Source organism: Cladophialophora immunda (genome assembly GCF_000835495.1).
Source record: "Cladophialophora immunda strain CBS 83496 unplaced genomic scaffold supercont1.2, whole genome shotgun sequence".
In the NCBI taxonomy this organism is placed as follows: Eukaryota; Fungi; Ascomycota; class Eurotiomycetes; order Chaetothyriales; family Herpotrichiellaceae; genus Cladophialophora; species Cladophialophora immunda.
In genome coordinates this window covers 4,245,184-4,260,978 of record NW_015622542.1, presented here as the reverse complement: position 1 = coordinate 4,260,978, position 15,795 = coordinate 4,245,184, and the positions used below count along the sequence as shown (strand labels likewise).

General features: G+C 54.4%; 5 protein-coding genes across 5 annotated transcripts; 2 read left to right on the top strand and 3 right to left on the bottom strand.

Annotated features, from left to right (window-relative positions):
• Window positions 1-27: 27 nt before the first annotated feature.
• Window positions 28-2,036, bottom strand: PV07_03761 (uncharacterized protein). Its single transcript, XM_016390516.1, has one exon. The coding sequence runs from the start codon at window positions 1,669-1,671 to the stop codon at window positions 157-159; it is 1,515 nt and encodes a 504-aa protein (XP_016252418.1). The 5' UTR covers window positions 1,672-2,036; the 3' UTR covers window positions 28-156.
• Window positions 2,037-2,219: 183 nt separating this feature from the next.
• Window positions 2,220-5,085, top strand: PV07_03760 (uncharacterized protein). The gene is made up of 3 exons (XM_016390515.1): window positions 2,220-2,628; window positions 2,695-3,988; window positions 4,042-5,085. The coding sequence occupies exons 1-3, from the start codon at window positions 2,420-2,422 to the stop codon at window positions 4,534-4,536; spliced, it is 1,998 nt and encodes a 665-aa protein (XP_016252417.1). The 5' UTR covers window positions 2,220-2,419; the 3' UTR covers window positions 4,537-5,085.
• Window positions 5,078-6,874, bottom strand: PV07_03759 (uncharacterized protein). The gene is made up of 3 exons (XM_016390514.1): window positions 6,641-6,874; window positions 5,481-6,591; window positions 5,078-5,419 (listed from the first exon to the last, which is right to left on the bottom strand). Exons 1-3 carry the CDS (start codon window positions 6,717-6,719, stop codon window positions 5,176-5,178), a joined length of 1,434 nt encoding a protein of 477 aa, XP_016252416.1. The 5' UTR covers window positions 6,720-6,874; the 3' UTR covers window positions 5,078-5,175.
• Window positions 6,875-7,529: 655 nt separating this feature from the next.
• On the top strand, window positions 7,530-9,132 carry PV07_03758 (uncharacterized protein; the record flags this gene model as incomplete). Its single annotated transcript, XM_016390513.1, has 1 exon — window positions 7,530-9,132. The coding sequence occupies exon 1, from the start codon at window positions 7,651-7,653 to the stop codon at window positions 9,130-9,132; it is 1,482 nt and encodes a 493-aa protein (XP_016252415.1). The 5' UTR covers window positions 7,530-7,650.
• Window positions 9,133-11,711: 2,579 nt separating this feature from the next.
• PV07_03757 (uncharacterized protein) lies at window positions 11,712-12,864 on the bottom strand (the record flags this gene model as incomplete). Its single annotated transcript, XM_016390512.1, has 2 exons — window positions 11,712-12,720; window positions 12,780-12,864. 2 exons carry the CDS (start codon window positions 12,862-12,864, stop codon window positions 11,771-11,773), a joined length of 1,035 nt encoding a protein of 344 aa, XP_016252414.1. The 3' UTR covers window positions 11,712-11,770.
• Between the last annotated feature and the right edge of the window lie 2,931 nt (window positions 12,865-15,795).

The following is a 15,795-nucleotide window of genomic DNA, read 5'->3' as shown; positions in this document are numbered from 1 at the left end:
TACGATAGATTTAGACGGTTTTCAATATGAGTGAAAGTCCGATGAAAAGATACAGCTTCTCATGACTTCTAATAGTTCTCGCACTGAACACCTGATCCGGTAGAAACTGACTTCTCATGGATCCAAGTGAAAACTCTGCCGACGCCCAGCTGTCCATCACTTCCGTTCGACATTTTCCTGCATCACCGCAGAGCCCTTCTCCTCATCTCCTTGAATAATCACTTCCTCCACCGTCGATAGCCCTCGGGCCCGAACCTGTGCTTCAACCTTGTCGACTTCCCCAAAGAGATGATCCATATGCTCAAGGCTGATGCCTTTCGTCTCCGGCCAGAGGAAGAAGACCACAATAAAGCCGATCAGGTTGATGCCGACGAGGATCCAGTACGCGTTGTGACCGACATTGCCGAACATGACTGGCCAAGCCTGATTGATCCAGAGTGTGGTGATCTGTTGGCCTGCCTGGCTGACATTCACACCCTTATCTCGAAGGTGAGTAGGAAAGATCTCGCTGGCGTAGATCCAGGCGACCGGTCCCATTGCACCGCTGTATGCCATCATAATAACATAGATGAAAACAACGCAGGCAATGGCGGCGCCGTGGTTGAAGTTCGTGGCCGTGGGATATGCATCCGACAGTGCTCCAATGATGACATAACTCAAGATCATGGTAGCTGAACCAGCAAGCAGGGTGATCCTGCGTCCCCATTTGTCGACTCCTCCAGTGGTGATTCCCGTGGCCGCGAGGCAGAGGACGCCCGACACAACGTTCAGGAGCAACGACATGGTTCCAGATGAGAAACCAAGACCTTCGAAAATGAGGATGCCGTAAATCATCAAGGCACCGACGCCAGAGAGTTGTCCGAGGGCCATAGTGGTCATACCGTACGCAATTCGTTTCCAGACAGGGAATGATCGAAGGAAGTATGACCAACTCTGGGTGTTCTCGTTCTCCAGACGATAGTCGCGTGCGGCAACCAATTCGGCATATTCGTGCTTGACGCTCTCGTTGTCGGTGGGAAGTCTACGGATTCTGGCGAGTTCCCGTAAAGCCACTTCCGGCTTCTCAGGGTGGCGCTCCACCAACCAGCGAGGAGATTCAGGGATGGTGAAGGAGGCTGCTATCAAGACGATACCAGGAACCACTTGGAGCGCAGTCGCGATTCTCCACGAGTTGTTGCCGGAAATCTTGACGGTCCCGAGTCCGACGCAATAGGCGATGAGGACACCAACTTGGTAGGATAGTTGAACGAAGGAGACCACTCGACCTCGGATTTCGGGAGAGGAAACTTCGGCTTGATATGCAGCAAGGTTCGTGCCGATGATGGCAGTACCAATCCCGGCCACAATTCTGCCAACCACGATCATGGCGAAATCGCGAGCACCGGCTTGGAGGGCAACACCGACCAGGAGGATAATGGTGCCCAGAATAAAGGCAAATCGACGTCCGACATACCAAATAAACCACCACGAGACGAAGAGATTGCCAATGACATTGCCCAAGCTGATCATACTAGCCACGACCCCTTCCCGTGCACTGGAGAGGTGGAAGTAGTCGCCAAACTTCTTATCCGAGATGATGATCGAGTAGATGCCTGAGTCAAACCCTTGGAAGATGTTCGCAAGGGACGCTACCGCGCATATCCAGTAAATATACCAGTTGCTTTTTGCCATTTTGATGCGTCCTAGAGCTGGTGTTGTGGTGGTTACAAATGAAGATGCTAGATTCTCCAAGACATGTTTTCCAACAAGCACAAACACGTTGCTTTATATGCCCGAGCCCTGCAGGGCGAGTTGAAACTGGCCCCTCAACTCAACAGGCGAATGTCGATCTGGAGTCTGGGGTGCGCTCCAGAAAATTCGGTAGGGAGTCTGGGCTCTGGGGCAAGCTAGACTCCGGTGGCACGGTGGTCGTGCTCTCAGATTCCAACTGCCTCGTCCGCACATCTTTGTGTCCATGGAGTAAAACACCGGTGGTCGCAGATCCGGCAAACGAACCTGGCATTTGGTGGACGACTGAAAGGCGTTCGGAAGACAGGTCCGCCAATGCAGGCGCAGATTGACGGTGGCGTTGGAGGCGGAGATTTTATATGGAGGGTGGGAGCGCCGAGGTAGACTAGTCTATTTATGGTTAGAGTAGTTTAATAGCGGCGATCTCTCGTAGCTTGTAGTCACTGAGGAAGAATCCCGTGGCCACACACCCACCACAACCACCGCAACCACCACAATCCTCGCCGTCGGAACCCCAGTCCTATGAGACAAATGGATAACTTACAGGGGAATAGGCCAAGGGTCGAGTCTTCCCGTCGGTGTCGGCAAAGAGCAATATTGTCGCACAAGACCTTGGTTCTTTGAGCGCCGGCACTGAACTCTCACTCCTGCCAGACCACCAGCAATCCTAGCTCGACATCATTGTGCAATCATGGCCTATCCCCAAGAGACGTTCATGCGGACCTCGATCGCGCCGGGATCTCTAATAGCTCGGCGACGCGACGCTGTGGCCTCCAAGACACTCTCTTACCAACTCAAAATGTTGAAAGACACAGGCAGATACAATGCATTCAACCTGGGATGGCATCCCTCGTACAATGACCCTCCTGATGAATGGCCGATACCAAATCACCTCTTCTGGTAGTTCTGTCTCGTCCAACTCCGACTGGGAATAAGGAAAGCGGCTAACATCGAGATCACCTGCAGGGACTCAGATATTGCTAAATGGATCGAAGGAGCGTGCTACCTTCTACGTGGACGGACTGATTCGACAGTTGACTCGGCGATCAAGGAGCTAGTTGAGATGATTAGGACTTCTCAACTGTCCGATGGGTACCTCAACATACATTATACCGTCGTCAGTCCCGGACAACGGTTCACCAATCTACGTGATTTTCACGAACTCTACAACGCCGGCCATCTTATCGAGGCAGCCCTAGCTCACAATGATTTATACAAAAATAATGACCTCCTGAACCCGATTCTCGAGTATGTTGAACTTTTATGTCGCAGGTTTGGACGGAAGAAGGGTCAACTCCCCGGCTATCCAGGCCATCCTGAGATCGAGCTCGCTCTTCTTCGATTGTACCACCGTACTCAAAATCCTGAGCACCTCGAACTGGCAAAGTTCTTTATTACTGAGAGAGGAAACCCAACCGGCATCGATGGCAGCCACTATTACCATTTCGAAGCAAAAAGAAGAGGAGAAGAACCACATGTGAGAATGCCATTCTGGGGCGAGGCGGACGCGCTCTGGTACTACCAAGCCCATAAGCCGATTGTGGAGCAGCAGACTATCGAAGGCCATGCTGTGCGCGCCATGTACCTTCTCACAGCAGCAGCCGACTTAGTACGACTGGAACCGACCTCTAATGGCCGCTTGAAACATGCCATATATCGGCTATGGGACAATATGGTCGAATGCAAGATGTACGTGACCGGCGGAATTGGAGCTATAAAGCAATGGGAGGGCTTTGGCCTGAACTACTTCCTCCCACAAGGGACCGATGAAGGAGGCTGCTACGCCGAGACGTGCGCTGCCATTGGTGTGATGATGCTAGCGGAACGAATCTTACGATACGATCTGGACCACCGGTTCGGCGATAAAATGGAATTATCGCTCTACAACGCCGTGTTGACAGGAATGTCGCACGACGGCACCAAGTTCACGTACGTTAATCAGCTGGCGTCCAGTAACCAAGATCCCTCTAGACGCGAGGGATGGTTTAAGTGCGCCTGCTGCCCTCCGAACGTCCTTAGGTTACTAGGCCAAATCGGTGGCTATGTATACACCCAGACGGCAGAGAACCCACATCAAGTCAATGTCCACTTGTACGTCCCAAGCACATATGAGTTCACATCTGGCAATCAGTCTGCAACTTTGACTCAAAGGAGTAGTTGGCCGTGGAGTGGAAAGGTCGAATTCAGTCTTCAAACCCAGACGCCGCTGGTCAATGTCAGTCTGGCGCTTAGGATACCGGGATGGGCAAAGAAGTGGAAGGTAAGCTACCCCCAAACTGAGCGAAGAGTCAAGTGTCTAACAAGGTGTGTTAGTTGAATCCAAGGCCACCAAAATACGACCTCCAGAGAGGTTACCTCCTTTTGTCCGCCGAGTGGTTGTCTGCTTTCCGGATCTTTTCTCTCGAGGTGGACATCTCGCCTCGCCTTGTCACGCCACATCCCTATACAAATCAAGATACTGTAGCAGTGGTTCGAGGCCCAATTGTGTATTGCGTGGAGGATGTCGACAACCCTTGGGTGAAAGACCATTTCAAAAGCACTTTGCTGCAAACTACGTGCTCGTTCGTCGAGAAGACTGTGACTGACGATACGACGGGAGACACATACGTTGCAATCACCACCAACGGCGCGAGCATGCTCAAAACGGAGGCCATTCGAGCCGATCCCGGCGTCTTACTGCAAGGGCCGGCGAAGTTCGATAAGAGTGGCATTAGCGAGTTGAATTTCGTACCTTACTTCTTCAAAGCCAACCGCGGCGGTCGCGGCCAAGCAAGAGTCGGATTGAGAAGATGGCATACGGATCTGTGAGTCTCTGCACAAATCCCAGACTCAATAACGACGAGTAGCCACCCTGCGGTAGGCAACCCAGGTCCATGGTACGAAGCGACGTAGCGCCTATTCTAGGAGTTCCTGGTATGATTGTTTCTTACGACAGCCCAAAGGAAGCCGGCATGATGATTCGATTATTACTGTTGCGCTGTTTCTACTTCAGATAACGAAGACGCTCACCATAGCTGAGAGAGGAAGGAGCAGTTGCATTCACGTCGTTGTCTGCATGGATGTGTCCAAGGGCTCGTCGGGGCCCTCGGAACTAATCTACCTTTACCCATCCCAACCCTCCTCGCCATACACGAGATAGCGATGCTCGCTGAAACGCATCTCCTGCACGAAATGCCTTGAGGTCCCAGGTCATGTCTGAGGGGAGAGTTGGATTTGTGTAACCGGACGACGGAAAAGCACACACAGAGTGAAGGGCAGCCGGGGGACGATCACGTCACTTGTTGGAGTTCGTGGTAAAGGTCATAGCGGAGGTGCTGGCTGGCAAGATCCAGACTCTGTCCGAAAGGCTCGACCGACTGACAGCAGCAGGACAGCGGGCGGTCCTTGATGTCGACATGCATTGCTGCTCACGAGCCAGGCCGCGCTCATGCCCGTGCCTGCTGCTTTTCACACCTCTTTCTCAACACGCGTGTCGATAGGCTCATCGGCAGACGCGCTTTCAGAATGCGAAAACCCCAGATCCCCTTCCACTGCGGGTGCAATGGCATCGTTGCCAAAGTGTCTCACCACCAGCCACGCCGGGAGCAACGCCGCCGCCCACAGTCCAAAGTTGATATACACTCCACCTACTTCGGCAAATATCTTGATCGAGTTCAACCCGTAACTGACAGCTTGCCAGGCGGATTCCGTCCTAAGTTTGTCAGCTTGTTGTCTGTCGAAGAGAAATGCGGGAGGTGGTGAGCTTTTCTTACCCACGAAGCAACGCCGCATAGCGAATGATCTCGACAGGCGTGGTGGCCAATTGTGCCATCATGAAATAACAGAATAAGTAGTTGAGCTGGAAGCCTGTGGTCAGGAACAAGAAAGGAACAAAGGCGTGGCCGAAGCCGCTGCTGGTCCAATCGTACGATGGCCTCGTGTGTCGGAATTTTGTTACGAGGACCGTTGCCCAAATCCACCATCCACCTTGCAGCACAACAATCGTGAAGAAAGCAGATCTTGACCTGAGCTTCACCGACAGCTTTGTCCGGTCGAGATAGTGACCAAGAACATTGCCACATGTCACGGCAATAATGCCAGACACGAACGAGCCGAGTGCGCGGGCCCGGACACTGAACCACAATGAGAGATACGTGAAGAAGACAGCCTCTGCGTACACGGCTTGACCGATAAACAGAACCAGCAGCAGGTACTTCTTGGTGAAGAAAGTCCGTGTTGTCGCCTTGAGCTCGCTCCAAGGGTGCTCAAGGATTTCCAACTCGACCTTGAGACCGTCGGTACGCTCAACTTTGTCAGGCCGGTTCAGCAGTGCCGCCACAAACGGGCCCGTCGCCTGCAGGGCGATGAAGACCAGGTACACCGTATAGCTGACCTTGCCCGCTTCGTTTCGATCCGCATTGATGCCAAGGTTGATTGCGCCGCCCAGAATCTGCCCACCAAGGCGGTACGTGAGCCAGTATCCTAGAACCTTTCCACGATTGTAGGGTTCAGGGTACGCCATCGCAATAGCGGCCTCGGCAGACCAGAACACGCCAGCTGAAATACCACAAAGGGCTGCTCCGAAAAGCACCAACCACTCTGTGCCGAAGCGATTGTTGGTGTAGAGGCCTGCAGCATACGGCGCATAGCCCAACGTGCCGAACATGAGAGCGCCCTTGATGCCAATGTACTTTGTGAGGACGGGTGAGCAGAGGCAAGACACCACCATGAGGCAAAAGGTCAGAGCATTCGCAGCGTTGACGAGATATGGCTTCTCCTCCCCGCCGGCACCGAGAGAGTTCATGGCTCCCCAGATGCCCGGCGCGGCAAAATTACAGAGACCGAGCACTGTGGCATTGTAGAAGGTTGAGCGGTGCCAGCGAACTGTGAGGTGGTTAGGTATGCCCCTTTTGCCCCGGGCGAACAGACCGACCTGGATGCTTCTGAACAGAGGACTCCCTGACATCTTGGAGCTCGGGATGTTTCGTTGTAACTGACGCTGCGCGAGACATGGCTTATCAATCGGTCCAATACTAAGTAAGAACAAGTCAAGGGAGAGCCAGGCTCGAATTGCGGGCTGGGTAGAAAATGTGGCAGCCCAGATTGACCGGAAGAAAGCAGATGACTTCAAATACGCCAGGAGCACAGATGCTCCGACAGACTCAAGTTTACAAATTTGAGGCTACAGCCCCTTTCTCGCACGGTCTCGGCCGCCCTGAGACTCTTTTTATTTATTTATTTTTTTCTACCCGCCCAACGAAGATCATGTTGGACTGAGCCGCCAAAGTTTTTCCAGACGCGATGGAGTCGCCCAAAGGCGTCAGACACGCGAAGAGCACGCCATGGACCAGAGGGAAACGAAAAGGGCACATGTTTCCAGTCAGTATAACGAGAACATCTGGGCTGCAGATCCCAGGGCGTAAGACGGACGATCCAGATACCAGTACCAGGACCGAGCAGTCCCCGCTCGGTGGAAGTGTACGTCGGCTACGAATGGTCGATGGCGATCCGAAGAGTAGTATTTCTCTCGTCGGTGGAGGAACGTCCATCAGAGCTGTGAGAGCTGTGCGACAAGGAGATTTGCAGTGTTCGAGGGGAGGTGGAGTCGCCGTCATGAGGAGGAAGCAACTTCGTGATAGATGGAGCAGATTGCACCATTCACTAACCCGTTCCAGACACTATCTAATGCCCTTGGCCCTCTTCCTGCGAAAAGTCAGACAGGACCTAATGGGCGAATAGACGGACATCAGCGCGAGGTTCCTTGGACGTCAGCATCGAATCTGAGCCAGAAAAAAAAAAGCCGGATTGTTGCTGTACAAAACCAGCATTGTTGAGCACGGGGAGCACAGGGGGTTGAGAGTCCTGAATCAGCACCGCGGCTCCAATTCCTTGACGTCGACGAGATCCAGCAGTTGAGATCTTGCCTACAACAACATCCGCACCATGTCGTCGACCAACGGCACGCCCGCAGCCAATACAAGGCCAGGGCCAGGGTCTGCGCCAGCAAAGAAGCAGTTCATCCTCAACGCCTTCGTCGAGACGTGCTCAGGACACCAGTCGCCGGGGCTGTGGAGGCACCCTGCGGACAAGTCGCACGAGTTCAACAAGCTGTCGCACTGGACGGAGCTCGCGCAGCTCCTGGAGCGCGGCAAGATCCACGGCATCTTCATCGCGGACGTGCTGGGCGGCTACGACGTGTACCGGCAGTCGCTGGATCCGGCCATCCGCTCGGGCGCGCAGTGGCCGGTGCACGAGCCGCTGGCGTCGGTCCCGGCCATGGCCGCCGTGACGCGGTCGATCGGCTTCGGGGTGACGGTGTCGACGACGTACGAGCCGCCGTACCACCTGGCGCGGCGGCTGTCGACGCTGGACCACCTGACGCAGGGCCGACTGGGCTGGAACATCGTGACGTCGTACCTGGACTCGGCGGCGCGCAACCTGGGGCTGGCCGCGCAGCCGCAGCACGACGACCGCTACGCCCAGGCCGACGAGTACATCCAGGTCATGTACAAGCTGTGGGAGTCGTCGTGGCGCGACGACGCCGTGCGCCTCGACCGCCAGGCCGGTGTGTACACGGACCCGGCGCGGGTGCGGCGCATCGACCACCGGGGCCAGTTCTTCACGGTGCCCGGCCCGCACCTCTGCGCGCCGTCGCCGCAGCGCACGCCGCTGCTGCTGCAGGCCGGCACGAGCTCCAAGGGCCGGGCGTTCGCGGCGCGGCACGCCGAGGCCATCTTCGTGTCGGCGCACGCGCCCGAGGCGTGCGCCGCGAGCATTGCGGACGTGCGGCGCCTCGCCCGCGACACGTACGGCCGCGACCCGCGCGCCATCAAGGTGCTCGCGCTGGTGACGCCCATCCTGGGGCGGACCGAGGAGGAGGCGCGCGCCAAGTACGCCGACTACAAGCAGTACGCGGACCTGGAGGGGGCGCTGGCGCTGTTCGGCGGGTGGACGGGCATCGACCTGGCTCGGTACGGCGAAGACGAGGAGCTGCGGTACGTTGAGAGCAACGCCGTGCGCGCCACGGTCGAGAGCTACGCGCGCTTCAGCCCCGGCGCCGCGGGCAAGTGGACGCGCCAGACCATCGCCGAGCACGTCGCCATCGGCGGCAACGGGCCCGTGCTGGTCGGCACGCCGGCCCAGGTCGCCGACGGGCTGCAGGCCTGGGTCGACATCGCCGACGTCGACGGCTTCAACATCGCCTACGCCGTCTTCCCCGCCAGCTTCGAGGACGTGGTCGACCTGCTGGTCCCCGAGCTGCGGGCCCGAGGCCTCTTCTGGGACGATTATGCCGTACCCGAGGGCACGTACCGGGAGAACTTTTACGGGCTGCATGGGCAAAAGGGTCCGCCGGACGAGCACGTTGCGAGCCGGTATAGATGGAGAGAAGGGGTGAAGGCGGAGGACCACAAGATCCCAGAATAGACGGTTCCGTTGGCGCATATGAGAGGGTCACCTTCTTCGCTCCAAGACCTATTCAGGCGCTCTGTTCGTGGCTTTGTGACTGAAGAGTTGGCGACTCGAGCCCCATCACACTCAAACTCGAAAGTCCAGTTAGAGAAAACACCCGTGACTAGAAAAGACCTCCAAACATCCACCTCCCCATACCACTCCTTAAACCCTGTAAGCCTTCAATAAGCCAAGACACTCCTCGGCCGACACAAACCCTCTCTTAAGATTCCCCAAGAATCTCCCATCGAAGAGCGTGCAACACGGTGACGTATGGCCGACGTGGTCGCACTTCAAGGACCGGCGGTATTGACTGATATGCTACTGTCTGCCCGGCAAGCGTGGAAATACAGGACGAACGGCACCGGGGTGAAAGCGCAGGCGAGAGCCGCAAAGACCGTCAAGGCATGATGCACGCCGAGGTTTTCAAACATGGGGATCGACAATGTGACCACGGTTCCCGCGACGACATATCGGACGAACGTGTTCGAGACAAGGGCCGACGCCGCGACTTTCGTGAACCTCTGCATGATGTATCCATAGATTGAGATGAACAAGCAAAGCATGCTGAACCCGAAGCAAGCAGCACTAGAAGAGAAAGTCAGTCAGCACAGGGATGCCTTCTCAACTGAAAGGCTGCAGATCGAACCTGATCATGGGAGACCAATACGAGACTGAGTGGCGGGAGGACCAGGCCATCCGAAAGACTGATACTGGCAATAGTGGCCCTCCGATCATCGCCCACCACAGCATGCCTTTCGGCCCTGCGTGGCCCTTTCCTCGTGCCACAGCACGAGTGTGCTCTCTGCCAACCAAAACACCAAATAACGGAGTCACAAGCGCGCAGAGAACGAGTCCGGCAGAGATGCTCAGAAACATGAGGTGCGTGCTGCCTTGATCGAATCCGTATGTTTGTCCAAAGATGTACTGTGCGCTCGAAAAGAAGCAGAAGGCAACGCTGTATACTAGCGTCAGGTATGCGGTGAATACGGCGATGACGGGCTCTGTGAAAAGTATGATGCACGGGCGTAGTAACGCAGAGGCCAGCCTGCGCTGCAGAGGCAGTTTTGCGGGTGCTTGAATATCGATGCCGTTGCCGTTGCCGTTGCGTGCTCGCATTGCTTGCGCCTTCCAACGAAGAATCTCCTTTGCGTCGGTCTCGGGCAAAAAGGCAAACATGAGTACCAGAACACCACAGGACATGGACAACGTGATCCATTCAACCCATCTCCAATCCATCTCGGCTTGTCCAATATATCCACCGACAACAGGTCCCAACATCGGACCCAGGAAAGCGATGCATGCAAAGAACGGAAAGACCTTGGCCCGAATCCGATGATCAAAGATATCACCCAGAGTGCCACCGGCAGCTGTAAATGGCGTCGAACCACATGCACCTGCAAGGAATCGAAACGACAGTTGTGCCCCAATGTTTGGAGCAAAGGCAGCACCTAGGATCCAGCAGCAGTACAACGTAAAAGTGATTAGATACACAGGATTGCGTCCACGTTCCTCCGACAGAGGGCCAGCAAAAGGGGCACCGCATCCCAAACCGACCAGATACAGTGTTGTAGCCAAAGACTCGGACACTTCGCTGACACCAAAATGCCTCGAAGCTCGTGGAAGGACTGCTGAACCAATGGAGGACCCAAAGCCCACAACAAATGCAACAAGTGATATGATCATCGTAATGCCAGCCTTTTTCATCGTCGGCCAGTTTTGCGGATTCGCCAGGTCATCCTCGCCGTCAAATGTCACCAACATGCGCTTCGGCGACATGGTTGCCTCGCTCGAAACAGCCTGCACGTCAATTTGTCACCGCAACGAGGACGGAACCAGAGTTGTGACCTCACCTCTTCTTTGTTCTTTTCAGCATCGCCTCCGGTTGCGTGGGGTCGAAACCTGTCCTGGAACCACTTCATATGCAGGTATGATTGCATGCCGCTTCCAATGGCCAGTGTCGTCAAGTCGACTGCAGCACGGTGAATATATAGTGCCTGGCATAGTCTGAGGAGCAGATGATAGTAGTGGGCTTGCTGGCCGCGAGGCTCTCGGACTAATCCAACAATATAGCCATCATACCAGATTTGACTCCATGAATAAGGAAATGCTCTGTGCAGAGTTATATCTCCTGCACAATACCTCCATGAAGGATGATGATAGTGACTGATATTCATTGACCCCTCAAAATGTGTAAACACTGGAAAGGAAGGCAGGGACAACAAATTACCTGATCAAGGAAGCAGCCGGCTGAAGAAAGAGCGGGGCGGCGAGGTCAATAATAGAGCTGAATGCCGTCTTCTGCGATATGCTTGTGTATTGTCACCATGTCAGCATTTCATTTCAATTAACAGGATGCGTGCCAACAAGGACACAATAATCTCGAAGCACAGGTTGATTAGACGGGGTATTTCCGGCACTTGATGATTGTAGCGCAAGGCTTCATTGATCATGAGCGGAAGGCTGATAAGGCGAAGAAAAGTTGAAGTGTCCAGGGTCGCATTGAGGGCGTACCGAGACACCGTCTACATCTAAGGTTGCTATGCACAGTCGCACAGAGCATCATACCCGCCCATGGCCATGGGCAGAAGGCCAGAGTTGAAGGAGGTCCGCCTCACAGTCGGCTCTCCGCACCCAGATCAAACTTCTGCCCAACAATGTCTTCACTGAGTCTCCAAAGTCGCTCAGCCGCTCTTCCATCGCTTGCCCAACTTGCAGGCTCCGCAATCTGGCAGTCACTCAGATAGATGACGTCCGGATCCCCAAGGTTGGGGTCAAGCGCAGCGACCAGGGTTGTTGCGCTGCCCTGGTCAAGGTCCTTCCAGAACCCACCCGTCTTCTCGATCACCGACAAATGCTTCTCGTCCAGATTACGGGAAAGATCCGTCCAGATAGATCCTGGATGCGTCGCAATCGATTGTATACCCGCACTTGACAGGTGCTGATTGAGATAGAGTGACATGAGGATATTTGCAGTCTTTGATTGTCCATACGCCACGAAAGGAGCATACGTCTCCCCAGGAGGAGGATCAAAGGACATACCTGGCCTTGACATTGGCCGCTCCTCGGCCGGGATTTCTTCAGGTCGTTTATGGAAACTGTGGTCGCTGAATCGTATCGGAGATATCATATGACCCTGGCTAGTAACATTGATGACTCTGGTCGACCCCTTGGCCGAACCTTGTGCAGCTTTGAGAAGTTGGGGCACGAGAAGATTTGTGAGGAGGAAGGGGCCAATGTGGTTCGTTCCGAATTGAAGTTCGAGACCATCCCTCGTGAACGCATGCGTTGTCATCACAACAGCTGCATTGTTGATGAGGATGTCGATGCGGTCCACCAAACTATTGATAACCTTGGATGCCTTGCGAATGGAATCGAGAGATGACAGATCCACCTCAACGATCTCAAGGCGCACAGTCGGATGATCGGCCTTGACCTTGGCAGCCACCTGCTCTATTTTTGCCCTGGTTCGAGAGGCCAACACCAAGAGCGACGGCGAATGAGCGGCCAGGGCAGTAGTCATCGATTCGCCTAGACTTTGAGGCGATACTCCGACGACGACCACTGCATCAACGTTATTATTTGAGGGCGCAGAGCCAGAGAGGCACGTAAACCAGACTCACCTGTCTTCCCTCGGACTCCGTCAGTGAACGCCTTTGCGACCTCTGTCGCCGTCGTGTACTGATTGTACTCCGAATGTGACGCCATGTTGAAGGGTGCTGTGACAGGCTGTCAGTTCTAAAAATCTTGACAGACCAATCAGAAATCCGAAAGAACGGTCTGTGTGTGCGAGAAAGTCCAAACGGCGGCAGAGGCTGTGTGGTTTCAGGGGACGCGCAGAACCAACCACGTGGAATTGCGGCTATTGGACAACCGTCGAGCAATCTGTTGTAGAGATCGGACGAATTGGTCCAGGCGAGTCCGGGACGAGAAGATAAACCTCTCCTGACCCAGCGATGTCAGAGTCGATCGGGTTGTGTGGCTGTAGGCAAAGAGCCGAAGTACTCGGTTCAACTGTGAAGCGATCCACCGGTTCGGAGATAAATATTCGACCTCGACAACAATGGACTTACCTATTTGGATAGACGCGGGTTCAGTAGGTCTAGAACGAAGGTGTAAGCCGCGAACTTCCATGTCCTGGGTGCCAGGCGAGTGGGCTTATCTGTGCAAGAGTCGGAGGCAGACGGCGTGCAATTACCTTCTGCGGCGAAAATCCACCCCGGATGCATTCAATACCTGTCACCACAATAAGGCTTTGCAGTAAGTGACATACTCCAGAAGGACCAGAGCCTGTTGCAATGGAAGGGGAAATGATGGGGGGGTGCGCCTCTTCAGTGTGGAGAGGAATATCCACTGCACAACTGGCCCAATCATGCCCCAGGATCTCGTGTTCCATTGTCTGTTTTAGTACAATGCATGGGGTCGGCACTTCAGTTGGAGAAAAGCTGCACCATCTCCGAAGTCACTGGGCTTCCCTCACCATCCGCTTTGCATTGCACGTGAGGAGGGACTGACGGGGTGGTCGTGGGGCTATATCGGCCTGGTATGCTGATCAAAAGGGGATTGGTGTCGCTGGTCCTCGACTTTCTACCATAAAGATCCTCAAACAGTTCCTGCTCTCTTTCGGCTATCCCGCGCTGGCGCATACTAGAGTCGGATTTCGTCTTGCGGGAAAGAACAACTTTGAAAGACTAGGGCAAGGTATTCCAAGATGATCATGACAGAGGAGGAACCCTTTGCAAAGTCCAAGACTGGCATCAAGGTGGTCATCGTCGGGGCAGGTATGCAGATCCAGTAGTGCTCCAGGCAGGACTGCAGAACTGACAAACAACTAGGTTTTGGGGGCCTCACAGCGGCGATAGAATGCCATCGTCAAGGCCACCAGGTGGAAATATATGAGTCGTTTCCAGAGCTGAAGCCCTTGGGAGACATAATATCCTTTGGCTCAAATGCTGGGCGGATTTTTCGACGATGGGGCGTCGATGGCTCGATAGCTAAGAAAATGCGAGCCCTGAGTATCGACCTGGTGAAGCATGGATTCAAAATCCACAAGTACACTGGAGAGCATATCATCACTCAACAAACACCTCCAATGGACCCCGACGCTCCGGTTTTTAATGGCCACCGTGGAGAGTTGCATGAGGTTATCTTCAATTACGCCAGGGACGACCTCAAGATCCCCATTCACCTCGGCCAAAGAGTTGAGAAGTACTTCGAAGAGGACGACAAAGCTGGTATCGAACTAGCGAGTGGGGAAAGAGTATGACCGATGTGTCCAACGACAATCGTGCAGTTTTGCTAATCAGCTGTCAGATATATGGCGATATGGTGGTCGGATCGGACGGTGTGAGGTCAAAAGCACGGGAGCTTGTCCTGGGGTATGTTGACAAGCCGAAGAGCAGTGGCTACGCGGTCTTCCGCGCCTGGTGAGTTTTAGAGAAAAGGGAAGAATCTGGCGGATAGGAACTGAATGTGTTCAGGTTCCCCAATACCGATATGATCGCCGACCCTCGGACGAAGCATTTCTGCGACAACGGCGATACGTTTCAGGGCTGGATCGGGCAGGATGTGCACTTCCTTTTTTCAACCATCAAGAACGGCAGTGACTGCTGTTGGGTGCTGACACACAGAGTAAGTGCAAGACAACTGGTGTCTTTGATTCGCCTAACTCTTGCGCAGGACGAGGCAGACATCGACGAATCCTGGTCATTTCCCGGAAAGCTGGAGGACGTGTACAAAGTATTCGAGGGGTGGGATCCTCTCTGCAAAACTATTGTCTCGAAAACGCCGGAAAGCCACCTAGTTGACTGGAAGTTGGTGTACCGAGACCCGCTGCCCACATGGGTCAGCAAAGGCGGTCGTATCGCTTTGCTGGGTGATTCAGCACATCCATTCCTGCCAACCTCGGCTCAGGGTGCTACACAGTCGATGGAAGACGGCGTCACTCTCGCAATTTGTCTCAGGCGCGCTGGGAAAGGTCAGGTCCCAGATGCTGTCCGGACGTATCAAAGGATCAGGTAGGTGATGTCAGGTTCTGTTCCAGCCTTATGCTGAAATTGCCTCCAGGTACGACCGTGTGAAGGCTGTGCAGAAGACTGGAGAAACGACACGAGATATGTGGCACAAGGCAGATTGGGACAAAGTCAAGGAAAACCCCAAATCCGTGCAGTTCCCACGCGAGGACTGGATCCACATGCACGACGCCGAGAAACATGCGGAGGAAGTCTTTGACGAGAACTTTGCCGCAGCTCAGGCGGCGGAAAAAGGAGTTCCTGAAAGGCTGGTGAGCGGAGTGGACACGGTCAATGGCGTCAATGGGGTGCACGGGGTGACTGCCGTCAATGAAGTAAATGGTACTCACTGAGCATGCTCTTTTTTGTGGATGGTGGCTGAGATCGTGGCAGAATCAATGCACTTACTCGCAAAGCTGTGATTGTCTAGTCCATGGTGTTGAGCCGGTGTTGTGTGGGGGATAGAAAGGGAATGCGTGCTGGATGTGGCAAAACTCTCGTCATGCTCCGGGCAGAATCATTGAAATGTGTAGTACTTTTGGCATCAGCGATTTTGCAATCCATCGTTGTGTTTCGAGGCCATGATGCTCGGCCAATGTCAGAGATACAGGAGGTTGAGAAAGATGCC

What these genes read in the sequence shown, in the direction of transcription:
- PV07_03759 (XM_016390514.1), bottom strand. Translation starts at nt 6,719, where the DNA reads ATGTCTCGCGCAGCGTCAGTTACAACGAAACATCCCGAGCTCCAAGAT. An exon ending in CTCTGTTCAGAAGCATCCAG is followed by an intron (nt 6,592 to 6,640) that starts GTCGGTCTGTTC and finishes ACCACCTCACAG; the next exon opens with TTCGCTGGCACCGCTCAACC. An exon ending in TATGCGGCGTTGCTTCGTGG is followed by an intron (nt 5,420 to 5,480) that starts GTAAGAAAAGCT and finishes TGACAAACTTAG; the next exon opens with GACGGAATCCGCCTGGCAAG.
- PV07_03760 (XM_016390515.1), top strand. Translation starts at nt 2,420, where the DNA reads ATGGCCTATCCCCAAGAGACGTTCATGCGGACCTCGATCGCGCCGGGA. An exon ending in ATACCAAATCACCTCTTCTG is followed by an intron (nt 2,629 to 2,694) that starts GTAGTTCTGTCT and finishes GATCACCTGCAG; the next exon opens with GGACTCAGATATTGCTAAAT. An exon ending in GATGGGCAAAGAAGTGGAAG is followed by an intron (nt 3,989 to 4,041) that starts GTAAGCTACCCC and finishes AAGGTGTGTTAG; the next exon opens with TTGAATCCAAGGCCACCAAA.
- PV07_03761 (XM_016390516.1), bottom strand. Translation starts at nt 1,671, where the DNA reads ATGGCAAAAAGCAACTGGTATATTTACTGGATATGCGCGGTAGCGTCC.